The 27,607-nt window shown below is 38.8% G+C and overlaps 1 protein-coding gene across 1 annotated transcript in view; it reads right to left on the bottom strand.

The window, feature by feature from the left end:
* Positions 1 to 27,607, bottom strand: part of otofa (otoferlin a) — a 129,112-nt gene that overhangs the window by 11,121 nt on the left and 90,384 nt on the right. The window contains exons 23-43 of the mRNA XM_059355754.1: positions 27,249 to 27,441; positions 26,872 to 26,996; positions 23,385 to 23,519; positions 22,529 to 22,690; positions 21,003 to 21,074; positions 20,627 to 20,746; positions 20,388 to 20,549; positions 19,681 to 19,843; positions 17,896 to 18,062; positions 16,770 to 16,799; positions 16,508 to 16,645; positions 16,330 to 16,405; positions 14,644 to 14,789; positions 11,556 to 11,690; positions 11,312 to 11,449; positions 9,884 to 10,011; positions 8,486 to 8,656; positions 6,189 to 6,349; positions 5,555 to 5,697; positions 2,971 to 3,059; positions 2,623 to 2,721 (exon numbers count right to left, since the gene is read on the bottom strand). Coding sequence (XP_059211737.1) covers positions 2,623 to 2,721; positions 2,971 to 3,059; positions 5,555 to 5,697; positions 6,189 to 6,349; positions 8,486 to 8,656; positions 9,884 to 10,011; positions 11,312 to 11,449; positions 11,556 to 11,690; positions 14,644 to 14,789; positions 16,330 to 16,405; positions 16,508 to 16,645; positions 16,770 to 16,799; positions 17,896 to 18,062; positions 19,681 to 19,843; positions 20,388 to 20,549; positions 20,627 to 20,746; positions 21,003 to 21,074; positions 22,529 to 22,690; positions 23,385 to 23,519; positions 26,872 to 26,996; positions 27,249 to 27,441 — 2,753 coding nt within the window. The remainder of the gene's footprint in view (positions 1 to 2,622; positions 2,722 to 2,970; positions 3,060 to 5,554; positions 5,698 to 6,188; positions 6,350 to 8,485; positions 8,657 to 9,883; positions 10,012 to 11,311; positions 11,450 to 11,555; positions 11,691 to 14,643; positions 14,790 to 16,329; positions 16,406 to 16,507; positions 16,646 to 16,769; positions 16,800 to 17,895; positions 18,063 to 19,680; positions 19,844 to 20,387; positions 20,550 to 20,626; positions 20,747 to 21,002; positions 21,075 to 22,528; positions 22,691 to 23,384; positions 23,520 to 26,871; positions 26,997 to 27,248; positions 27,442 to 27,607) is intronic.

Genomic DNA, 27,607 nt, shown 5'->3' with positions numbered 1-27,607 from the left:
CAAAGGTGCGTTTAACATCATCAATAATGGCTGCATTGCATTTTAGTTGTCAGTTCTAAGGAGCATTTATTATTGTGCATGCTGTACTGCCATGGCTTACTGGGACACTTAATGAGACGTTATTAATGTCATTAGTTACACAAGTGCGCTATTATTATTATTATTATTATAGGCGTGCAGTCACATTACACTTCCATCCCGTGAATATTTGCAGTGTTATCTATTCACTTTAGTTGGAGTTCATAAAGTAAACTAATTCCGTAAATTGAGTTCATGTGGGGCAAATTCATTGGATGAAAGGTTAATGTATCTGCATCTTACAAGTCAACATGTCTGCCATGAAAAAGGTCCAGTACTTGGACCAGTCTGCAACATGACAATGTTATCAAAAACATTGGAGCTCTGTCGTACCGCCATGCATATTCTTTACTTATATACATGCAAGAGGCTCCAAATCCCTTAAAATTACAATAAAAAATATCTTGAAAGTCTTCATGTAAAGTGATTTCAAGTAGAATCCACAATACAGGACCAAACCACAAACCTTAAAACATATAGTTAAAAAATCCCCCATCTTTATAAGCCCTGCCAATGTAAAAGTTCAATACAAATAGTAAAATGGTAGTTTGACAAAAAAAAAAAATAATAATAATAATAGTAGTAGTAATAATAATAATAATAGTCATAATAGTAATAATATAAACATAGTAAAATAAAATGGTGGTTTTGCAAAGTAGAAGAAAGGCAGTTCAGCAAAATAAAAGAACATAATAGTTTGAAAAAGAAAATTAAATTTGTAGTACTTTGAAAAAAAAATAGATTTAAAGAATACAAGTAAAAGGTTGTTTTAAAAAAGAAAAGAAAACTTGACAAAATAACATAAAAATAATTGTTAAAAAAATAAAGAAAATGGTAGTTTGAAAAAAAAAATTGCAGTTTGACAAAATAAAAGGACAGTTTGGAAAAAAGAAAAGCAATGATATTTCAAAAATAAAAGAAAATAGGAGTTTATTGGATTTTAAGAAATAGAATACTAACAAAATGACGTAGTAGTTTAACAAAATAAAATAAAATTGTAGTTTGCCAAAATAAAATAAAATAAAAGGTTTAAAGAAGAAAAGAAAATGGTAGTTGAACGAATAAAAGAAAATTGTAGTTTAAAAATAATAATAGTTTAACAATAAAAGAAAATTGTAGTTTAATAGAATAAAAGAAAATGGGAAAATAAACAAAATGTAGTTTAACAAAATATAATATATGTAGTTTGACAAAATTAAATGAAGTTTAAAAAAGAAAAAAGGTAGAAAATAAAGAAAATTGTAGTTTTAAAAAATAAAATGGTAGTTTGACAAAATAGAATAAAAATAATAGGTTTAAAAAAGAAAAGAAAAAGGTAGTTTAAAACAATTAAATAAATCTGTAGTTTTACAAAATAAAATAAAAATAATAGTTTGAAAAAATTAAATAAAATTGCAGTTTGAAAAATTAAAGAAAATGTTATTTTAAAAATAAAAGAAAATAGGAGTTTATTGGATTTAAAGAAAATAGAATACTAACAAAATGACAGAAATGTAGTTTAACAAAATAAAAGAAAATTGAAGTTTGACAAAATAAAATAAAATAATAGGTTTAAAGAAGAAAAGAAAAGAAATATACGAAAATTGTAGTTTAAAAATTATAACAAAATAACAATTTATTAATGAAAGAAAATGGAGAATTAACAAAATGTAGTTAAACAAAATAAAATAAAACAATACCTTTAAAAAAGAAAAAAGGGAGATTGACAAAATAAATGAAAATTGTAGTATAAAACATTAAAATAAAATGGTAATTTGACAAAATAAAATTAAATAAATAAATTATTATAATTTAAAAGAATAAAAGAAAATGAAAAATAAAAATGTAAAAACAAATAAAAACAAATAAAAACAAATATAAAACAAAATGTAGTTCAACAAAATAATAGAAAATAGTATTATCCCTCTAGGCACTTTGGTCATGAACAAACTTTAAATCTTCATGTATCTGTGGATTGTTTTATCATACGACTATAAATATGATTATGATTGTACACCTGAAGTTACTCATGTGGTTTGATCCTGACTGAACCCATTTTTCATTTGACAATAGTTTTCAGCGTGCTGTTTGGAGAGTTTGAGACAAGCGAGGTTACGTGCTGGATGGAGAGTTGAGACAGGAAGTGGGGAAGGGAAGAAACAAATGACTCCAGGGCTTCAGGAGAAAAGGAAGGGAGGTAGTTGTACGAGCCATGCAATGGAATCGTGTGTTTACCCCCTGACATAGATGTCAGACATCTTCTCTCCTGTCATGAAAGCATCGTCCTCTAGAATTACGTCATCAGTGTTCCAAATAACAACACGAAGCTCAAAGCTAGACAGCAGCAGAGCATTGACCGGAGGAGAGAGAGAGGATGACAGACAGACAGACAGGAGACACACCACAAACACAAAGACAAACAACACAAAAACGCACACACACACACACACACACACACAAAAATGGAAACAAAACAAAAAAATAATGGTTAACTGCAAAAAAAAAATCCACACACAGCTCACAGCCACGGGACGAGGCTTGGTGGCCGCGTCCCGCTGTACCTACCCCCTGACAAATATGTCACTGGACTTTTCCCCAGTGAAGTAATCATCGTCCTCCAGTATTACTTCGTCTGTATTCCAAATAATCACCCTGAGCTCATATCTGGTAAGGGGGGGAGGAAGGAACACACAGTTGTACTTATATTTGGCAGTAAATGGAGAGCTAACTAGTCAAACACTCACCATCATTTAACCTGGGGATTAAAGTACGTATTCTGTTGGAAAAACTGAAGAACTTTAGACACTTTGAATGCAATTAAGAAATATCTTTCCCATTAAATCTGCATTGGTTTTACAGAAAACATCAAATTCATCTTGTTGTTTGTCTTATTTGGCCAAGCTCAACCCCTACCTCTTTGGTTTACGTGGTGATATGTCAATCGCAGGTCCAGGAGCAGGCATGTCCATAGGAAACATGTCCACCCACATCTCAATACGGCCCTTTGAACGCACAGAGGAGAAGATACACTTAGAGACCCACAGGATGACTATGGACAGCCCATTGCTGGTACCAAACATGTCATGCTAGGTTGTCAGGAATAGGGGTGAATAATGCTCACAGCCAAAGGAAACAACCAGTGGTGGAATTTAACTAAGTACATTTAGTCAAGAATTGTATTTAAGTTCAATTTTGAGGAACTTGTCTTCACATATTTCCATTTTATGTAACTTTATACTTCTACTTCACTACATTTTGAGGCAAATATTGTACTTTTATTCCACTACATTTAACGGCCAGCTTTAGTTACTCCTCAGGTCAAGACAGAACATAAAAAATATCAATTTAAAGTGATTATACAATTTTAGAATTTAACCTCATAACAGTATATTAAGTGGAAAAATGAGCTCTATCTTGAGAAAATTAAAACGCTGCTTACATAAATACATCAATAATAATAATCCAATATATATTTGAATATAAAGTCATGGGAAACATTATTAGACCACCATTGTCTTCTTCAGTTTCTTGTTCATTTTAATGCCTGGTACAACTAAAGGGTTGTTTGGACAAATATAATGATAACAACAAAAAATACCTCAAAATACATTAATTTTAGATCTGATATCGAGCCATTTTCCATGTTTTTTTTATAATAACCAAAATCATTAACAAGAAAACCATGGCAAATGGCTAGATATCAGTTTTTACTTGAGAGAGTATGAGCTATTTTTGTTGTTCATCATCATTAAATTTGTCAAAACAAAAGTACCTTTAGTTGTACCAGACGCCAGACTATATCACAAATGAGATATAGTCTGGATACTACCTATTCATTCAGGCGTGGTTTACGATCCTCCAGAGCCGTTTATTGGGCACTACGAATGTCTATCATAAGCGTCTGTACGTAGCTCTTAGCCAATCGTATCAATTATACCAGATGACGTATGTAGAGCGACAGAAATTCGAGGAAGCATCGAGCAAGAAGATGACTGATGTTTACATAGCCAGACTAGCCCATCTCCACTTTGGGACTAAAATGCTCAATTCTGCTTCTGCAACATTTTCTTGCAGCATGTTCTGGCTCTGGCTGCTCACAGTCTACCGGGTGTGTTGGTGTGTGTCAGTGTGTGTGTGTGTGTGTGTGCGCGTGTGTGTCTGTGAGAGAGTGCTGCTTGCTGCTTTGCTTCTCCAGTTCTCGCTTTCTGCTAGATTATTTATTTTTACGCCTTATTCCCCCCCATGTCATTCAGCCACACACATCCACTGATTTTATGGGCAATAGACGAGCTGCTGCAGGTCTCTCAGCGGCTCTGCTGTCCCCCGGCTCGTAGCCAGATCACCGGCGTTACAGTAGCGAGCGGTAGCGGGGCTAGTTGGTAGATTAGGATTTTGCCATTTTGATGCTGATACTTTTATACTTTTACTTCGTAAGTTTTCAATGCAGGACTTTTACTTGTAGTGGAGTAATTTTACAGTGTGGTATTAGTACTTTTACTTTAGTAAAGGATCTGAATATTTTTTCCACCACTGGAAACAAGCAAAAACTAAAGAGAAGCATTCAGTGGATGTACGGCTTACTGAGGTCTATTGATAGTAAGGGGATTTCTCAGCAGGTTTCTCCTAGGGTGTTCCTTTGGTTGTGGTACTCTTAGTGTGGTATTTTGGAGTGATTATCAACCCTTTTTAACAATTCCTGTGAACTAAAGAATGGTTTAATTTTGCACCAAATCTGTGTGACAAATGATATCAACCCAAAAGTTGCTGCCACAACTTGTGAGAATGAGACATAACAATGTTTTAACCTCTTATACACCCTAACCTTTCAAAATTTGAATAGAGCTGCATCTCAAATTAATCTTCAGCTTTCAGATGGTGTATATTTACTGCCTTCTCCTTCTTATTTTATTTAATTATTGGGGTTTTTTTCAAGACATCAGCCATACTTGTTCTGGTCTGTTCTGAAGCAAATTGGACAAAGTATGGCAAAGTTAAAACAACCCCGTGTTAGATGGAAAAAAGACCTATTTTGCCGCCATGCCACGCCCACACAGTGTGACGATCCTTCATTTTGATCCCAAAGGCCTTATAATGGTACTGATCAACTTTGAAGTCAATCGGGTTAAATTTGCAGGAGGAGTTTGTCAAAGTACGCAACCTGTCCATTTTATGAAAGGGGACGTGGATAAAGCATAATGGGCGGAGCTCTATGAAATATTGTTATGTAGAAGTGGTTTATTTATGTTTTTTATCTGTTTATTCTCGTTTTATCTGTATATTCTTGTTTACCTAATGCACCTTCAGTTGTGGTATTACCAATTTCCTTGTATAGGTGTCTGTACAATGACAATAAAGGGTATCTTCTCTTATCTAATCTTATCTTATCTTTGTGGCATCTACTGTTGACCTGCTATCTCCCCCTAAAAAAGACAAAAAGGTTGGTTTCTAGGAGTTATCTATAACTTCAACAAGTGTCATGAGAGAAGCGTGGCTCTACCTGTTCGATGCCGGGTTTGTCGGGGTTCAGCAGAGGTCTGGTCTCCACGTGTTCAGGGACGAGCTTCCAGCCGACCCTCGGGATCTCCTCCCAGTGGTTCAGCACCGTCAGAGCCAGATGCTCCTCAGTCTGCTTCTTCAGACCTGGGAAACCGACACAAACAAAAAAAGATTTTAAAAAGTAAGCAAAACACTTGGGAACAAGCTACTGTAGACATTCATAGTCTATTTTTATGTAAACAAATTAACAAACAGAAGATTATAGGCAACATTTGATGGCTTTCACATTGTTTGTAGGATCAACATATCCTCAATTTAAGTATAATATTAAGTTGCAATTCAAAAGCTTAATGTGCAGTGAAACTCTTTGCTAGACGAGCTTGATTGGTGAACATTGAGTCGGCTCTCGAGGGAAATCTGTCTGATTATGTAGGGATATTGTTTTTTAAGGATTAAAAAGGAAACAGGGAAGAATAAAACAAAAACAATATAAATCTCTTTACAACAACAACCACAACTAATCACTTGTATATGGTATTACAATGGTATCACATCTAATAGACATTTAAAAACGGTTAATATTACGTGGGACTTTTATGTGATCCCGCAGGTCTAGGAGATAACTGTAGCTGTACCATTTTCATCCTCGATCTCTGTAGTTCCCAGGAAGATTCGATTGGCCACCTTGACTTTTCCTCCTGGCCCATAATGAGGTCCATCGATCTTGCCGTCCTTACAGAGCTTCGCCAGGATCTGACTGGGCTTCATGGGGTCCCGCCAAATATTGTATCCATGGCTGACATCGATAGATAAAGAGGCAATCAAACTTTTAAAATCTTCAGGAATGTGAGCCATTCAGAAAGTAAGTATTAGCCGTGTTTCCATTATGGGAAAGAGTGGCCGCTGGAAAAGTCTCAGGCCACACCCTCTCAAATGTCCGCTCACTCTGCGTGTCTCCATCACAAAAAGGCCCCAGAGGGATTTACCACACTCCGGAGGTGACGTATGGTTTTCCATCAACGCGTAATCGCTTAGCGACAGTTTCGACCGTGACGTCACATATGCAACAGATTAAACACTGGAGACGCAACTGTGGCCGCCGTCGCTAACTGTGCACAACATCTGCCGCTGATCATAAACGAACCAGCATAGCTAACTGTGCACAGCGTAGCCGATCATAAATGGGCATGCTAATTGTACACAAAGTGTCCACCGCTGATTGTGTATTAACCAGCATCGCTTACTGTGCTCAGAGTGTCCGGTGCTTGTTGTAAACAAATGGAGGTCGCTAAGTGAACACCTTCTGCAGCACATACACACTGTTCTGCTACAAAGCTAACTATTAGCCTCTTAGCAATGTGCTACTGTGCACAGTTCGTTCAGGACTGCACTATGAAAGGGCAGAATATCACGCCTTTGCGGGATCACTATGAACACCCTAAGGCGAAGAGCTGGTACAGATCTTTCCAGCAAAATAGCGGGGATCTGCTAGCCTGGGTATACCCAGACTGCCTTGCGCGCTCGAATTTAATTTTGAACCTCCATCCAGTCTGGAAACCAGGAAGGATTCTTAGCCCTGTTTTAGGGATCCAATCACAGAGCGGGGAGGGACGGCAAGACGATGACGCGTACTACTCGGCACTTGGAAGCTTGTAGTTTTCCGGATCCAACATGGCTGCTGCAGACGCGAAACTCTCTTTAGCTGTAGATGGTGTTTTAAATAGTTTAGAGCGAAAGTTGAAAGGCGAAAGGTCTCTCGGCGGCTCCGCTGAGATCACCGGCGTTATGGTAGCGGGGCGATTAGCCGCTAGCGGCGCTAATAGCCGCTAACGGCTAATAGCCCCGCTACCGCGGACAGCGGAGCCGCCGAGAGGCCCGCAGCAGCTTGTTTATTGCCCATAAAATCAGTGGATGTGTGTGGCTGAATGACATGAGGGGGAATAAAGCGTGAAAATAAATAATCTTGCAGAAAGCGAGAACTGGGGAGCAAAGCAGCAAACAACACTCTCTCACAGACACACACACAACAAACATCCATTTCTGTTGCTCTACTACGTCATCTGGTATAACTGATCTGATTGGCTAAGAGCTACCTACAGACGCTTTTGATAGACATTCTAAGCGTCCAATAAACGGCTCTGGAGGATCGTAAACCACACCTCCTCTACGGAGAAATCCATTGCTCGTTGCCAGACTAGACCTCATTTGAGAATAGTCTGGTGTTAGCCAGGCTAGGGATCTGCGGGACCACACTATAAAAGGGGCTTATGTTTATTGTCGCTTGTGACTACTCGCTACTTCACCGGCTTTTACAAATGACTTGTGTTGTTGTGGCGTCACAACCTGCTTAGCGTTCTATCCAATCAGCAACCAGGCAATTATTTTTTATTTATTTTAATTATTTTTGGGCATTTTACTGCTTTATTAGATAGTGACAGATAGAAAGGGGGAGACAGAGGGGAAGACATGCGGCAAAGGGACCCCGGATTCGAACCCGCTACAGCGAGGACTCAGCCTTAATGGTACACGCTCTACCAGTGTGAGCAACCGGGACGCCCTGCAACCAGGCTTTTTTCAGGGGAGAAAAACGGCCCTGCTCTTCGACAGGGCCAAAAAAAGTCCAGTTAAACGACCGCTCGGGACGGCTCATATTCAAATTAGGGGCGTTTCAGCGAGTGAGAACCACCTCATTTCGGGTATTCGACTGTAGTGGAAACACGGCTATTAATATAGTGAACAGAATACTAAAATGATTCAAATTCAGGACAAATTTGAGGGCTTTCAAGATGCCTACAAATTTGAGTGACTTTAAATTTTCAAAGTAGAGCAAATGATGAAGTGGATACAATGAAGACAGCTTGGTTTAATAACATGGCACTGTCACTAAACCAGTAATTAAAACATGTAGAGGATCAAAGACATGGGTGCTCACACAGAATAGTTAGATGAAGTGCCGCAGGTGGCTCTGTATTTGCTGTAGAAACGATTCTCCAAGTCAATCTTTGTCTCTCCGATCAGGTCGTCAGTGCCGACTAGATCCCAGTCGTACACAGACACCGTGAGCATGGACTCCATGGGGAATGTGGCCTCAATGTCGAATGATCTGCGCACAGACAAGTCGAGAATTAAGAGTTTAAAGAGAATGTGAGGAGGACAATGAATTCAGGTTAGTTCCGAATATTTTTAGATGACTAACTAAAACTAAATGGAGTATTTAAAGGGTTTCAGAATACAAATATTTGGGTGTCTAGTTAGATCCCAAACTCAATTTTAAATTTCATATTGACATACTTGCAAGTAAATTAAAACAAAAAATCAGATACTTATACAGAAACAAAACAAACTTCCCTCGTTCTGTAGGAAATGGATCATTCAGGCTGTCTTTCTATCAGTTCTGGATTATGCTGATGTTATATATAGACATGCTTCTGCCTCCACTCTCACTCCACTGGACTCTGTTTATCACTCTGCACTCTTTACTAAACTGGTCACATAGTAATTATCCAATCCAATCCACTTTATTTATATAGCACAATTTTAGCAAACACAAGGTTTCCAAAGTGCTGCACAACAATTAATAGATATTACAATAAAAAGAGATGAAGTAAACAATAGAACAGTAAAATACAATAAGATAAAATAAATTAAAATAGAATAAAATAAAATAAATAAAATGTACTGCCCGCACAAAATAAAATATGCATGTATACACATAAAAACATGAAATCATAAGATCAACACTCTACGTGGTGTTAAAAGCCAAAGAGAAGAGGTGGGTTTTAAGGAGAGATTTAAAATGAGACACTGAGGAGGTAAGCAGCGGCAATTAATTCCAAAGTTTTGGGAATGCTGGTTCCCCTCTTGACCTGAGAAACTGGTTGGAAATGTAGGGGTGCAGCAGCTCCCTGCAGGTAAGGTGGGACAAGGCCATTCAAAGCTTTAAAAGCAAATAAGATTATTTTAAAATTAATCGTAATATCCAACACGTTCAAGTGATTAGATTAATGCTCAATCCCCGGACAAATACTGAATTTGGAGAAACTGCTTTCAGTTTTTCTACTGGATCTACCTGGAATATCTTACAACATTCACTCAAACTCAACACAATTATAACTATGGGCCAGTTTAAAACTATGATAACCAATAACTCTGCCTTTCACTGTAACTGTTTTTAATGTTATTCAAGTGTTCTGTCTGGGTTGTTTGTTGTTCCATTATGTTTTCTTCTGTGCACTCGACTTCATTGTAAATGAGGGGTTGCCCTCAATGATTTCTCGAGAAATAAATACAGGATAAATGAAAAATGAAAAGTATCTTTCTCCCAACTTACTTGCCAAATACAGGATTGAGCTGTTTGGAGATGTAATTCTCTTTGTCTTTGACCTCTGACTTGCCCAGCTTGATGACAACGTATGGATCAGCTTTGCCGTTAATATCAGCAGGATGAAGATCTGTAGCCTGAGGCAGAGAAAAACAGAACAAAATCAGAGAAATATTTGCTTGTTTCCGTTTAATATGACTTCTTTAAATGGTTTGAATCATACCTGAAAGACAGGGACTACTTTGTGGCAATAGGTAATTACACATCTGAGCGTGCAAAAATGACATGTGGAGTTCCCCAAGGCTCCATTCTGGGGCCTCTTCTGTTTAACATCTACATGCTCCCTCAGGCTCAGATCATGAATAGCAACATAATGTGCTACCAGAGCTACGCAGACGACACACAACAATGTCACCAGGAGACTATAGGCCAATACAAGCACTTAGTTAATGCATTGAGCAAATCAACGATTGGATGACGCAGAATTTTCTCCAATTAAACAAAGAAAAAAAATGAAATTATTGTTTTTGGAGCCAAGGAAGAACAATTAAAAGTTAGCACCCAGCTTCAAACGATAATGCTAAAAACCACAAACCAAGCCAAAAACTTAGGTGTAGTCATGGACTCAGACCTGAACTTCAACAGCCACATTAAAACAGTTACCAAGTCAGCCTACTACCACCTAAAGAATGCATCAAGGATTAAAGGACTTACGTCTCAGCAGGATTTGGAAAACTTGTCCATGCGTTTATCGACAACTGTAACAGAGTCTTTACAGGTCTCCCTAAAAAGTCAATCAGACAGCTGCAGCTCATTCTTAACGCTGCTGCTCGAGTCCTCACTAAGACCGGAACAGTAGATCATATTACTCCAGTTCTGAGGTCCTTACACTGGCTTCCTCTCTGTCAAAGAATTTATTTCAAAATACTATTGTTGGTCTACAAAGCACTGAATGGTCAAGGACCAAAATACATTTCTGATCTTCTGCTTAGCTACGAACCACCCATAATTTTCAGATCATCAGGGACAGGTCTGCTCTGGGTTCAGAGTCAGAACTAAACATGGAGAGGCAGCGTTCAGCTTTTATGCTCTTTTATGCTATCAGGAACAAACTCCCAGAAAACTGCAGGTCTCCTGCAACTCTCAATTCTTTTAAATCAAGACTAAAGACTAAGACTACTTTTATCAGCTTGCTTTCAATTTGAAAATGTTAAATTTGAAAACTTAAATATTTTTTCCTAAATATTTTATCTGCTTGTTTTTAGTCTTAATTTTTTATATTTAAAAGTAATTCTACATGTCTCTTTCCGATGCTTTTAATGTTTTGTGTAAAGCACTTTGAATTGCCCTGTTGTTGAAAGGTGCTATACAAATAAACTTTCCTTGCCTTGCCTTCTTAACTGCTGCATAGTTTTTAATGATAAGGAGGCCACTCACCCTGACGACGTAGACACGGACAAGGACGTTGATTGGGTCATTATGTGGGATGCTCTGGAACATGCCCATATTAGGGTCGAATCCCGCCTCTCTTGTGATCTCCTCGGACAGTGGTAGCTTGTACATACATAAGGACCCCTGGTTTAAAGAAAAAGATACAACAGGTTTAAAAAAACAAGTGTATTTTTAGGTTCTATCAGCTATTGTTGGCCGGGACGCATTTGTTTATCAGTGTTTTTTCCACCTTGAATCTGCCAACAATCCTGTCATCATCCAGGGCGTGTTCATCGTCGTCCCCGGCCTTTCCTCTGTACAAGTTAAAAGTGTGCAGCCAGTCTTCAAAGTTTCCGTACTCACTCTCCAGCTCCTTGTTGTACACCTGCAAAGGTCAACATACACATGAAGTCTTTAAAGTCTTTGTATCTGCAATATACACTACCAGTCAAAAGTTTGGACACACCAATCATTCTTCACCACTGTAGTGGGGCGGCATAGCTAACTTATTGTTCATTTTGTGATAAAAGCACCAAATTTGGTACACATATAGCTTAATATATTTAGAAAAAGACTGGACATTGGGCCATCGCATATTTGCATTCTGATGACCATGGCCGGCAATTTTCCAAAATGGTGGCCAGCTGTTACAAGTAGATAGAACCTGGGCTGCCTCCAACCTGCTGTTCACATGTTTACAACACCACAAATATTAACTACATTAAAGTTAATCGAAAATATTTTTTTGACAATGTAAAACAATAACAAATTAAAGAAAATGAAACAAAATGGGGAGACTGCCTCTGCATGTTTCAGTAATAAATGGAATCCGTTGGTGTTCCGATGTTTCGTCCGCGGTACATTGGGCTCATCAACCAGCTGGTGGGCTCACGGCGCTGTAGCGAGCTTAATTTTTTACATCTATGTTATGAAATTAGAAGAGCTAAGGAATCCATTGTTAAAAAGCATGCCAGGAAATCATATCGGTAATACGGTGGGAAGTGAGGCTATTTTTTTTGCTAGGCAATCTGGCATGACGATTTTCAAAGCGATAATTTAACCTCTGACATCATGATGTCTGAATGAAAATGAGCTGTATGGGTTCCCACAAGTCTCCTCTTTACAGACCTAAAGAGGGGCCTACTTCATGTTGATAACATGCAGTTTAAGGCAAAAACCACATTGTTTTTGTCATGCATTAACATTTTCGTTTTTGCACACTGTCTTTGAATATTTGTGCATACTGGGCTCCCTAAACTTTAAATTACATAAATTAGCTATCACTGGAAAGTTGAGACCATGTGGTTTCAATGAGCCTACTTTAATTCATGTCAGATAATGTCAGTCCCCATAGGAGCCCATGAGAGAATTTCTTGAATCTTGACCTCACTGTATAAAATGAGCTACTGTGACCTCTAGGTTAATCACAACATTGTGAAGGGCTTTCAGAATTATGTTTAATATATCATAAAAAATATTCATTTTGTGATAGAAGCACCACATTTGGCAGATGTGTTGATAGATACAGTTGCAAGAAAAAGTAAGTGAATCCTTTGAAATTACCTAGTTTTCTGCATTAATTTGTCATAAAATGTGATCTGATCTGCATTTAAGTCCCAAGTATAGACAAACACAACATGCTTTACCTAATACCACGCAAACAATTATATGTCATGTTTTTTATAGAACACATCCATTAAACATTTATAGTGGAGTTTATGGTGGAAAAAGTAAGTGAACCCTTGATTAAATAAGTGGTCGAACCTCCTTTGGCAGCAATAAACTCAACCAAACGCTTGTGATAGCTGCTGATCAGACCTGAACAACGTTCAGAAGGAATTTTGGACCATTCTTCCTTTCAGAACTGCTTCAGTGCAGCCATATTCTTAGGATGTCTGGTGTGAACGGCTCTCTTGAGGTCATTCCACAGCATCTCTATTGGATTGAGGTCTGGGTTCTGACTGGACCACTCCAAAAGGCAGATTTTCTTTTTTGAAGTCGAGGTAGATTTACTTTGATGTTTCGGGTCATTGTCCTGCTTCATCAGCCAACTTCTACTGATCTTCAGCTGGCAGACTGCCACTCTGACATTAACCTGTAGGATACCTTGATAAAATTGGGAATTCATTTTGACCCCAATGGTAGCAAGTGGCTACGTTGGTTTGGGCATCTGGTAAGTATGCCTCCCGGGCGCCTCCTGTTAGAGGTGTTCCGGGCATGTCCAACTGGTAGGAGGACTGTGTTGGGCCTTTGGAGTGAACTTGGGTGGCGCTCACTTCTAGGGAGAGTAGCCACAGTACTAAATCTCCATTTGTGGACAATTTGTCTAACTGTGGACTGGTGAACCCCTAAAGTCTTTGAGGTTACTTTGTAACCTGTTACAGTCTGATGCAATAAACAATTCTTGATCGCAGGTCTTTGGAGAGATCTCTTTTTGCGAGGCATGGTTCACATGAGCAGATACTTCTTGTGAATAGCAAACTCAAATGTTTGAGTGTTTCTTACAGGTCAAAGAGTCTTTACACCTCACTCATGGAGTTTCTCAGCACTACTAAGAACAGAAAAATCCAAAATGACTAAGGTTTTTGATGTTGTTACAAAAGTCTTGGTGTATTGATGTAATATTCTGGAGGGGGTTTGATCATTTTTACACATTCTTGATATTAGAAAAATGCCTTATTCAGCAACAAATGCATATAACAAATGGTAACTTGTGGAACATAGTTGAGCATGGACTTCGACTACAGAAAGAAAATTTTTAATGTTATTGTTTTAATGTTGTAGGTTTATTAGATTCACAGTGCTGAGCTGCATCTCAAATCTTCAGGTTCACAGTTTTCAGATGATGTACACCACTTTAATGTGGCATTTACTGTTCCTCTAATTGTCTATAGAATGGGGCGGGAACTTAAAGTGGTTTTAACTGTAGCACTTAGTACAGTTGCGTATTAACATAGGCCATGTTACATTGCTGTAGTAAATGTAGTGACACTATTAACTATGCTACTTAAGTCATTTGAAAACAACAGTGTAACACTAAAATCTCCCTGCTCTCAGCATTCATTACCAAATTTACATTCACATTTAGTCCTTTAGTAGACGCTTTCATCCAAAGCAACTTACAGAAAAGGGAAACAATCAAGGTATAGTGTCATAGGAGCCATTAGGGCAGCAGTAGGTGCTAGTGACGAGGTGTTGTTATCATTTTATCTGTTCAAACAAATGTACCTTTAGTTGTACCAGGCATTCAGATGAACAATACATTGAAGAAAACAATGGTCTAATCATTTTTTCCATGACTTTATATCAGTGTGTGCTCGTGTGAATGACATGCTCACCACCAGCTCGTCCACTTTTGATTTGACCGGTCGTTTCTCAGAGCCGTCTGCAGCCTGACCCTTCTTCTTGTCCTTGGAGCTCTTCTTCTCTTTGCCTTTTTCTTTTGTCTTGGAGCCTTTCAGAAGAAGGTCATCGGGTTTGAAATCTGATTGAGGGGTGAGTGGAAGTGGAGGTTGGAGTCATGAAGAGGAGTGGAAAGGGTTGCACACTACACGTGTCATTCAACATGAAAGCTGACAGACGTATTTATCAGGAGAGTAAGTTTCCCTGAACTCATCTTGCAAATGTAGTCAAATGTTCTTACATGCTAGAAAGTCACTCCTAGAACCAGTGGTGGAAAAAGTATTCAGACCCTTTACTTCAGTAAAAGTACTAATATCACACTGTGAAATTACTCCACTACAAGTAAAAGTCCTGCATTGAAAACTTACTGAAGTAAAAGTACAAAAGTATCAGCATCAAAATGTACTTAAAGTATCAAAAGTAAAAGTACTTGTTATGCAGAATGGACCCACTCACATTGTTTTATATATTATTATATTATTTGTATTGATTCATTTATACAAGCAGTGTTTTCATTTTGAAAAGACAGGGCTCATTTTAACTAAAAAAAATACTGTTATGAGATATAATTTAAAAACAAATGTCTAATCACTTTAAATGTATTCATTTCATGTTAAATATTGACCCAAAAAGTAACTAGTAACTAAAGCTGTCAGCTAAATGTAGTGGAGTAAAAAGTACAATGGTACAAAGTACCTCAAAATTGTACTTAAGAACATTACTTGAGTAAATGTACTTAGTTACTTTCCACCATTGCCTAGAACCAAAAACATCAAAATTCAGAGAAAAAAGAATGGTCGGTGAGAGGGAAAACCACTGTGGTTCAAAGGAAATGTAGTTAATTTTACAACTATGTCAGAAACAACATGTTTTTTACAGTGTATATCTAAGTTTGATGCTCAATTTAACAATATGTATTCTTATGCTACATCTCACATATTTTAAGAAGTTGTATGCTGCACGTATTGCAGTCTAACAGTTCATAATTTAATCAATAATGAATGTAAGCATGTCAGTGTAAATGCTGGTTAATTCAGTGAGTTTGTATGAGCCAGCTTTCATGTGTGCTACAGAGCTGGGAGGTCATGCTGATGAAGGAAATGGTCATGAATATGATAATGTTGGACTCATGATCAAAGTACAGATGAAGGATGAATTTGTGGGAGCAAAAGGATAAAGTGCAGGATGCACATAACAATGCTTCTGTATGTTTAATGCTGAAAACGAGTCCAAAATCACTCACTCATTCACTTATTCACTACTCCCTTTATAATAAACACTGTAGTCTCCTCTATAGTTAGTCTTTAAGAGATAAGATAAGATAAGATAAGATAAGATAAGATAGAACTTTATCATCCCAGAGGAAATTCTGTTCTAGATTGCTCCAAAGTTGCAAAAAACAATCACAATATCAAATAATATAAGAAAAACAAGTCTACATTCTCTTGCTGATCAATATACTTAACAAAAAAATAAATTAAAGTAATGTGAAAATATTAATGAATGTGTCTTCACTTGCAGAATCCCAACTTAAAATCTGATATTCCTTTCAAAAGAAGTTAAAGCAGCAGGCATCCGGGCTTCCTGGCTGCCAGCCCGGCTGATTTTGTCGAGTTCAATACCTGCTGCCTCTGCAGCTATCTCCAGGTCCTCTCTTTCCTCTGCCTCTGCCTGAGCTGCCTCCTGGGCTCTGAGGGTCTGGAATCCAGGCAAGACAATGTTAATGGGACTTGAAGACTGAGGGCAAATTAAAAAAATGTGCAGACATAAACAGAATATATTCTAACAGAACAGACAAACCTCCTTCAGGGTCTCTATTGAAGCAAAATATTTGGACCACCAGTCGAGCACTCTCTCATCCGTCTCATCCTCTTCCTCCACCCCTCCCTTCTTTTTCTTCTTCTTCTTCTTTTTCTCTTTGTCGCCCTCCTCTTCTGTCTGTTGAAACAGGTCAGACACGTAAAGTGATTATCAGCAGCTCTGTTTTTGTTCCCAACGAGGCACCAGATAACTTCAGCGCACATATTTTCATTGCCAATTTTCTACGGGAACAATTACTCACCATGTCAACTTTTACAACAGCATCAGACGTCTATGACAGGGGGCGTTACATAAAACAACACAAGGGTTAATACACACAATGGAGAAGCAGGTAGGTACAGCACGTGTACAGAGGCAGGTAAAAGGACCGGACATAAAGCAGTGCTACCATCTAAAAATATACAGGCACATCTCAATGTGAAAATGTTCAATATTTTTTGTCAATTATTTCAGAAAGTGAAACTCGTGCATCATATAGATTCATTACACAGTGAAATATTTCAAGCATGTATTACCTGTAATTTTGATGATTATGGCTCACAGATAATGAAAATACAAAACTCAGTGTCTCAGAAAATTAGAATATTACATAAGATCAATTAAAAAATGATATTTATATATATATATATTCAGGCTTCTGAAAAGTATGTTCATTTCCATACACTCAATATTTGGTCGGGCTCCTTTTGCATGAATTACTGCATTAATATAGCGTGGCATGGAGGTGATCAGCCTACGGCACCATGTTGCTCTGATATCGTCCTTCAGGCCTTCCTCTTGACAACAGCCCATAGACTCCTATGGGGCTCAGGTCAGCAGTTTGCTGGCCAGTCCAGCCCAGTAACACCATGGTCATTGAACCAGCTTTTGGTACCTTTGCCAGTGTGGGCAGGTGCCAAGTCCTGCTGGAAAATGAAATCAGCATCTCCAAAGAGCTTGTGGAAGCATGAAGAGCTCTAAAATGTCCTGCTAGATGGCTGCTATGCTGACTGTGGACTTCAGAAAACACAGTGGACCAACACCAGCAGAGGACATGGCCCCAAATCACCACTGACTGAGGACTCACATATTGAACTTCTTCACAATATTCTAATTTTCTGAGACACTGAGTTTTGTGTTTTCATTATCTCTAAGCCAGAATCATCAAAATTACTTAATTATTAAAGAAAAACAGGCTTGACATATTTCGCTCTATGTGTAATGAATCTATATAATGTATGAGTTTAACTTTCTGAAATTATTTTTCACAATATTCTAATTTTTGAGATGTACCTGTAAAGCAGAGCTACCATCCACAAATATAAACAGCCACGTTATACAATAGAAATTTGAAGGCAATGCTCTACAGAACTTCAATAAGAGCTTACAGCGTCTAACTTGACAAATGTGTCCATCTTTCGGACCGGAGGCTCCGAGTCCATGTTGACGATGATGTCACCTGCGGGGCGAGAGAGGGTGCGGGAGGAAAGGCTGGGTGAGGAGCGAGGCTGGGAGCCGCCATTGGTCAGGACCATGTAGCCATTCATTAGCTTGGCTGGAGCAAGGCCAAAAGGCAAAGACAGCAGGCGGCAGGAGAGGACAGGAGAGCCAAGGACGTGCGAGAAAGGGAAAAAAAGACAACAGATGGAGAGAGGACAGAGCCAGGAAAAGTTGGTCAAAAAGGGCAGAAAGCAAGCAGAGAAATCAGCAAAGTTAATAAAGAATGAACACTCATTCTTTAGTGAAAATAGAACTAGATCAGAAGTATTTGAATCTAATTCTGAAAGATTGTTTTAACCGTGATGTACAACATTATTTGTTATGTAATTTTCCAAACCAGGAGCCCTGTCCGATCGGCATTTCAAAAAGGTTAAAACAAAGTCCAAAAACTATTCACAAACAATGTCTTAGACATGTTTGTTGAGGGACCAATGGGTCTTTTTTTTTTTTTTTTAAAGAAATAAAGACAAGTAGGAGTCAAGCTAAAGGTAAAGCTTCTCAATGTTCCCAAGTTTTTCTTACCTGGCACAAGGCTTCTCAAAATGCCACAGTTAACAGGCCCCTCATTAAATATTGAATGTTTTTTTCTCTTAAACAGAAGCATGAAAAAGGAGGCACTCCAGAGGTGAAAATAGAAAAAGAATCCCCTCATGCTTTGATCACTTTGCTGAATTTTATTTCCAACTAATGGACTGACAGACCTGCTAAAGCCCTCATCTACAGTGGCCCTGAGAGCTCACAGCAACTGCAACTTAAGAAAACATATGCAAAAACACAAAACACAAGCAAATTGAGAAAACATCTTCATCAATGACGACAACACAACACAATAAGAAAAAGCAATGCAAAGACCACAACTCAACAGAAGTGTTTCCAGAGGACACTTAAAAGTGATGCACACGTCTGGACACACTTTTGATATTATCACATTATTTCAAGATAATGATAATTTCACGCTATAACGATTCTAGCCTGCTAAGGTTAGCGGCCGAACGAAAGCATGCTAACGCTAGCTGCTGATCATAGCATGCTAACGATAGCCGGCGATCGATAGCCGGCAATCGATAGCCGCCGATTGACAGCTTGCTAGCGTTAGCGGGCTAGCAAGACCAAGACCAACTTGGTGCCGTTGAGAGAGACCTACTAAAACATGTATCATTCATTTATTTGAATTGTTTAACTGCAATGTGATTGATAAGGGCCAGCGGGCTAACGCTATATACCACGTTATATCATGAAAATATCATTATCATGAAATAACATCATAATTTCACAATGCAACGTGATAATATGAAATTACAATTATCTTGAAATAAGGTGATAATATCACATGCACGTCCAGCCGTGTGCATCACTTTTAAGTGTCCTCTGGAAACACTTCTGTTGTGTTCTCGTCTTGCAGCGCTTTTTCTTTTTGTGTTGTGTTGTGGTCCTTGTAGTGCGTTTTCTGAATGCTGTGCTTGTGTTGTCAAATTGATGAAGAAGTTTTCTCAATTTGCTTGTGTTTAGTGTATTTGCATGTGTTTTTTTAAGTTGCAGCTCTGTGAGCTCTCTGGGCCACTGAACTCATCAGAACAAACTGCACACACTCCCACAGTTAACAGTCTCCTCGCCAAGAATAAAATAATTTATCACAATAATATAAATATAATCCTTCACTTGATTGTTAGCACCTGCAGTGGCCCAGTTGTTGGAAGTCTTGTCTGGGGCGCTGTAGATGAAACGTCTCAGGCTGGTGACAGCATGGGACCCCACCAGGATGTAACGGCCAAAAGCCCGGCAGTCCACCACCCGGATGTTGAGAGGAGGGTGGAGGAGTTCATTCTCTGGAAGGTCCTGGGGGCAAAATGAAGACACAGAGTTGGTGAAGTGATGAAAAGGAGAAAGTCTGCATTATTCATGCAATAAGTTACGATAGAAAGTAGTTTGTTTTTCTGTCAAGTACAGAAAACCAGACAAATTTCAAGTTAAGTTTCATGCTTATTTTAAGGAACTATTTAAAATTTTGGATCCAAGATTGTTATGATCTTAATATAAAAACTGACAGCTGTACTTAACTTACGTAACTTCTTTTAAATCACTTCTTAAAACCTACTTTTATATACTTGCTTTTATGTAATGCTTTTGATCTTACCACTCTTTTTTACTTCTTCACCTTTTTACTTTTTTTATCTTTACCTTTTATTTTTCTGTGTATCTGAGAATGTCTTGTGATTGTTCCTGCTCTGTCTCTTATTGTGTTTTTTTTATTTTTTATGTAAGAATTGTTTTTAGCTTTATGGCATCATTCTCTGTGTAATTCACTGCTCTCTGTCAAAGCACTTTGTAAGCTGCTGTTTTTAAAAGGTGCTATATAAATAAATTTATTGTCATTACTTACCACCTCAAACCATTTCACCAGGGTGCTGAAGTTGGGGTTTTTCTTGTAGTTTTGGATGAGGACTGACTGCACACCTCTACCTGCACACTCTATATCCACACGTGGCCGATCCACCTGAGCCAGGTTAATCCTCTTCAGGTCCCTTAAGCCCCAGAACAAAACCTGAACAAGAGAAAAACAGCGTTAGAAGAAGGGGATCTTTACAGCTCCAAAAATAGAGCTGGCGGTTAAAATCTCACCTCTATGCGGTAGCGACTCAGGACAGGTCTGATACCCAGCGGCACAGGCAGAATGGGCCCACGCTCTGAGTCTGTCGGCCCTTCAAGGGCAGGAAGATCTGCCCTTCCTCCTTGGCCAATCTAATAAAGGAGGAGAGATGATAAGTAAATGTGACGGTAACAGCAGGCAATGCATCTGTGATTTCCGTCCTATTTCTTTCCTACAGCTCTAATATTTGAAATAATTCTTTCTTTGCTTACTGTGACAATTTTGAGGAAGTGCAGAAAAGGCAGACGTTAATGTCACACTGATAGAGATAAAAGTTACTGCAGTACAAACACTGACAACGGAGTAAGACAAAGTGGGATGAAAAGAGAGAATGCAAGAAAAGAGCACCTTTATTTGAGGAACAGCAAAGTTATGGACAGCGATCAGAGCTCGCCTAATTGCCTCCTCATCGAAAGGTATCTGTAGGCAGCAGGAGGAGGCACACAAGGAGAAAGAGGCAAAACGGATATTTCACAGGAGAATAAATGATAGAAGGGAAGGGTGGTGACATGGTGGTAGATGAAACAAGGAAGAAAATGGAGACTTCAGGAGAAAGGGGAAACAAGAATGCATAGTGGTAATGAAAAACAATTAAAAGGAGTATGTGATGATGCAGGTGAGGTGATCACAGAAACAGGAGAGCAGCTTGTGCAAATAGGCAAAGAGCAGGTGACATGTAGAGAATACTTCACAGGTAGAAATAAAAACCCTACTTTCGATGTTTATTCCATGATCTTTTGTGCATTATTAAAGTTTCCTTGGAGAGGTTGAGTTTTTGACCACAAGCAGCACTATTGACAAGTGCTTTTATGAGCAGGTCTCTGTTTTCTGTGTAATTAGGGAAGCATGCCGATGTACAGCCAGTGGATTTACATCAGTCTACAGCTGGTGGTGGTAACACATACAGATGAGAATCGAGAATGGGTTCCAAATTGTCCAATCCATTAGACTTGCATGCCTCCGAATTTATCAATCCCTCTTATCAGTGCCGCCTTGTTATTCTGGCAGTTGCACATTGCAAAACAATGCCGTCAAACTCATGCATCTACTTTGCTGGCGAAGAGGAAGAGTTGGTATCTTCATTTCATCAAGGAAGAGTACAACAATGCTGCTTGTTAATGTCTGTAAAATGATCATTTCAATGACCAGTATGCAAAAACATCTTTCTACCCAACATTGTCTTAAATTTCAGGAAAGACACATATTTGACACTCTACGCAAGAGTGTCACTGCTTCCCAGTTCAAGCATGTCAGTTACTGAGGGGAAATAATCATTTTTAATAACATTGGTGCCTCGCAGGCTTAGCATATTTTGTCTTTGACTAAGAAATCCTAATGAAAACAAACACTGTATAGATATTCTCTCATTTCATCTACACTGTATTCAGACTCAGAGACCATACAACAGTAGAGTTGATGCTGATGACGTCTGTGGCATACTTTCCACACAGAACTTGATCAGGTATCAATAAGGGAATTGATGAATAATTGGACCACAAGCAGAATGTATTGTTCTGTATTGGCTTCAATAAAAAGTCATGAATTCCCATCTGTTGTAGCGCACCAACCAATGTAGTACAAACAAAAAAATGAATGTAAAATCATCACAATTAAAGAATCTTCCTTTTTCATTTCTCTCATAACCAAGCCCAACTCTGCAGCAGTGACATGCAATCTCTCAAGAAGGTGACCCTCTGGAGTTGCATCTGTGTGTGCATACAAATGGAAAAGCAATAATTTGTTGTTCTCTTTATGTATGTGGTTGCATGCACACTTATGTTAAAGAATTAATTTATTTGTTTGTGTGCATGCAAATATAAATGCATTCATTCATTGTTTGTGTTTATGTGCATGTTTGTTCTTGCATATTTTACCTGCAGCAGCTCAAATGCAGCCAGCAGCTCCCCGGCAGTGCAGTTTCCTCTGTAAATCTGGTAGTACTCCAGCTGCGGTGGGAATCTGGGGGGGCCGTAGTGCTCGTCACACATCTTGATGGTTGGCTTCGCAAACGTCCGACCTATGAACTCTGCCTTACCCTGAAAACCACATTGTGACAGCAGGCAGTAGAGACAGTCAGGGGACAAAGGGAGGGAGTTAGACACAGGTGCAGGAGGTGCAGTTACCAAGGGCAGCCACTTGGTGTCACTTTTGATCAGAGTGGTGGAAGGTTACAAAAATGTGGAAAGAGCAAAACCTCAGTCTTCTATTAACACAAACGCACTACAGATTACAGTGTAAAAGAACAAAAAAAAAAGGGTGTACTCATTACATAGATATCTACATCAGCAGTGTGTTGTGGTTGAGTATTGGGAGTCAAATTTTCTAAACTACACCAGTGCTACTATTACAACCATTAATGCTCCTGCAGCCACTTCCGTTATTCGAATGAGAGGAAATGCAACTTTTTCTAGAACTTTTCCAGCAGCTAGATGGACCAAACAATTCATGCTACACCAGCTGACAGCAATCAGTAGCTAATAAAACGTCTAATTCAACATAATCTCTACAGTACTAATGCTTTCACACTCTATTAAGCCAGCACAACATGAGCAAGGTCAGAGATCAGGTGAAGGACAGGGTGGAGTGAAACAAGGATGGACAGACAGTCAGAACATGAAGGAAGGAGAAGCAAAGCACTTTTAGATTTATCGGCACAAAATAAAAGCTTTAAAACTGTTCTCATCTATTATTAGTCCCTCTATCATGCATTCACATTGAGTAAAATCCTACCACAGTGTCCTGGTCAAAGATTTCCACTACAATGATTGGAGGGTCGTCTCTCAGCTCACTGGCCTCCCCGAACAGCTCCACATCGTCAAACACCAGCAGCTGGTCCCATGTAGGACACAGAGTCTCGCTCAGGATCTGCAGCACACACACATATCAAGTCAGGTTACACATAATCGATACAAACACTCGTTCAGATGGCTGTACCACAAAACGAGATTAGTGGGCGAGTGAGGTAGTTTGTGTTCAGAGTTTGGCTCACTTCACCAGGAAAGTGTTCAGATGAAGAAAAGATCTGTTGGCTTTTCCTGATGATATTCTCTATGAGCGATACAGATTGTCAGCTCAGGGAATGTGTCATGTGCAAACTTGTTGAGTCGGCAACTGTGTCAGGTGCCGCCAAATTAAACTGTGTATCACCAGCGTGATTAAAAAGGTATTAAAAAATATGAAATGAACATTGGTGCATGTAATGCAGTGTATTACCTTCATCTATTACTAATTAGTAAGCCTATTTACGTTGACACCCGGGGGTCAAAGCCACACTGGTTACATGGATACTATAACTGTAACAGTAACTTATTAATTTAAATTTAACCGGCGTCCCGTGTTTTAAAATACATTTAATAGCAATGCACTTAATCATTTGACTATTGTAACATTGCTATGCCATGAAGAGTATTTATACTATATAAAATATATCCTGCTAATATAAAATTAGAAAAAAGTCTAAGATAACTCTTTATAGGATTTCTTAAGATTAATTATACATAAATACGCTGGCGTCTTAAGTAGATGACGATTCAAATAGCTGGCTAATATGGTAAATTGGTGTATTACAAACAAACGATATACTACCCGCCCCTACGGAGCGCTCAAAATGGGCAAAGGAACGCACCCAAGATATGGCATCCGTCATTTCATTGGTCCACACTCTAGCTGTCACCCTAGCTGTCTCCCTAATGTCTACCTATACTGGTGAAACACACTATTATAAGCGCAGGGCAGGGACATCTTCAGTCTGAGCAGTTACCTCAACCTGAGAGGACGTGCTTGTTCTGAGTGCGAACACAAAAGTTTTGAGAGCACAGACTTCAGATTTGAGCGCGTGGACTTTAGATCTGATCACAGGACATATTTGAGTGCAAGCGAAATGTTTGTGTCCAAAAAGAAGAAATGTGAGCACAAGTATGTGATTTTTGAGTTCAAGCAAACATTTTGAAGGAGAGCAGCAGTAATCTGAGTGCGAGCACAAAATGTGAGCATGAGGAGAATAAATCTAAGCACGAGAAAGAGTTTTCACTGAGAAGGAATAAAATCATGCTCTCAAATGGAAAATCTACGCTCTTGAATAAAGATAGGATATTTCTTCCATAGTTGTGCAATTACAGTAGTGGAAGCTCGCCAAAGTTTATCACCACCTTTCCGGTACTCCTCATCTCTGACTGGGGTTTTAGGCTTTTCCGGTCAGCTAAGGCAAAGGAAGCTCTGTTGAACTTACTTTGTGTTCACCCGTTAGTTCACACATTCACAAATGTAGACCTAAAGCGCTTTCAGACTAGAGGAACTTATTCATTGTTCTAAGATCTCCCCTTTTTATTGTGTCTGCACCGCAAGAACTAGGACCGAAGTTCTTAGAACGCCGTTTCGAGGAACTTTTTTTAAACTCTCAGCACAAGATAAACCCTGAGCGATATAACAGGGTATATACAGAAATACTTAAGTTGAATTTAATACCTTTTAATACATTTTTTAATACCATCACAAAATGTTTTAATACCAACACGACATTGATCTGCAACTGTAGTGGAAACCTTTTTAACTGCAGTGTTGGGGGTCACTAATGCAGTTACTAGATACTTTTTGCTTTAAAGCAGCACTGACCTAGACACAATTACTTGCTATTTAACCCTAACCCAAGACAAAATGTTATTTCGTTGTTATGTGTAGGGAGAGCACACACCACTTCTCCACCGCAACACTCTATCATTCTTTCTCAATGAAGGGGCAGAATATGACAAGGTTTAAAAAAGTTCAAAACAGAAAGGTTTAATGAACTTGTGTAAAAAGTAAAAATTAAAGTGCTGAGTAAAGAAGTAACAAATTACATCACGATTTAAAGAGGTAACTTGCAACTTATTGCAACTGGAACAACAGAACCCAGTGTTTCCATGAGGATTTTTTTCAGCAGCAGGGGTAAAGGGTTATTTGTCCCCTGGATGGTGTGTGCATTTAAATATTAATCAGCAATTCAGAAAGTAAAAAAATGACCCTTTACTGCAAAAATCTGTGGATCTTGGGGCATGCTCCCCCTGAGAATTTTTTTTGCCCTAAAAGCCTAAATTTGGTGCCTCTCGCACATTCTAATGCCACTATTCCATTTTAATCATTGCATATTTTAATTAATTATTGTAAAGGAGAATAAGGGTTCTTCTGTTTTTTTTGAGGCATCATATTTGGACAGTCTTCTTGTAAATTCTGTAGTGGACTGTTTGCACATCCATGTGATCTTATTTTGAAAGCTACATCTGTTTGCTTTTATTTTGAAGGAGGGTGTAACACGTTCTTACTGTAACGCTTAGTAAATACAAGCACCGGGAAAACAAGTGTAGGCTGACTGGTCACAGTGTGCTTTGTTCTCTTCCAGTAACGTTAGCAGCCATCCGCTCTAACAGCCAGTCTAACCCATATACCGTCTATGGTGAAACCTCACTCAAAAACTGGAGTAATGCTAACAGAGTGCTCGCGCTGTTACGGTTGTTATGACATCTCAAGTGTTTGGCGTTCTGGCAGTTAAAAAATTAAACAATCACCTATTCTGAAGTAGTGGCGTACATAATAAAGCAGCGGTGGGGCGCCACTACTCAATGACTTTAGCGGAAACTCCTGAACCTCGGCTCGCAATGTTGATGCTCCGCACATCAAGTTTGGAGTTTGCTGTCTGTGGCTCCGTTGCGGTCTTTTGAACGGTGCTGCTGCTGGCACTTAGCAGCGGATGGTTCGAAAATTTAATTGCTGTACTTTTTAATGCCCTTTTTTTATTTACTACCTTTTAAATACCTTTTAAAAATCCAAGAAAAACAGGGATCAATGGGCCGATAATTAGTCTACTCTACTCACTGAGCATATGATTTCTTTCTTTCTTGATAATGATTTTGGTTATTATCGAGAAAACCATGGAAAATGTCTAGATATCAGCTCTTACATTAAACTCTTATCAGCTGTTTTTGTTGTGATCATTATATTTGTCCAAACAAATGTACCTTTAGTTGTACCAGGCATTAGAGTGAACAAGAAATTAAAGAAAACAATGGTCTAATAATTTTTTCCATGACTGTATGCAACAGAAAAAATACACTGTTGCTTTAGTGTTTCTATCGGTGGAGCGTAAGCAAACAGAGAAAAAAAACCCTTAAAAGTATGTAGTTCTTGGGGAGCTCCTCAGTGGGAAGTTCTTCTTAGAACTGTATGAACACATTCATGGTCCTACCTCAGTAACCTGGCTGTGTGTGGAGAAGAAGACCCGAGCGAAGGGGTCTGAAAGGCCACTGCTGTCGGCAGCAAACAGACTACGGGCCTGGTACATGTGTGCTCTCAGCTGAAACACTTGCTTCACTGTTGGACACACACACACAAACACACAAACACACAATCACATTAGCTGACAATCAATCCTCTTTGCTATCTTATATTGAAGTTAGAAAAGTGGAACACAAAGTAAAAGGGATCAATAGACTTGAGTGAGTTTGTTTAGCCTCTAATTGATTTTAGAGTTAAAACTTAATGCTAAATCAAGAATCTTCAAGTTCAAGTAAATGAAAGTAAAAACTTTTATTTCAATTAAAAGTTCTACATCCATGGGCTTACTGTTGTAGACGAGGCTGACGGGGGGGCCGGAGTGAAGAACAGGGCCCGTTTTAGCACATTTGATCTCTTCAAAACCATTCGGCAGACCGTTGAGAAAGTCCTTCCTTTGCTTGTTGAGGCCGAGCCACAGATACAACTCCAGCTTAGCCTGAACTGTCCATCCTGCAGGGCCGAACCCCTTCTTACCAGGCAGCTGTGGACACAAAGTACACAGTTGCAGCAGTTGACTGTATGATTATGGAGCGCTCCATTCAACAGAAATCAATCAAAACACGGGGAAGTACATATCACATCCTCTCTTTGGGGTCATTACAGCACCTCAATCATAATGCATTATGCAGACAACGTTGCAACATGGG

Source organism: Centropristis striata, chromosome 18 (genome assembly GCF_030273125.1).
Source record: "Centropristis striata isolate RG_2023a ecotype Rhode Island chromosome 18, C.striata_1.0, whole genome shotgun sequence".
Classification (NCBI taxonomy): domain Eukaryota; kingdom Metazoa; phylum Chordata; class Actinopteri; order Perciformes; family Serranidae; genus Centropristis; species Centropristis striata.
This window is presented reverse-complemented; position numbering and strand designations above follow the sequence as displayed.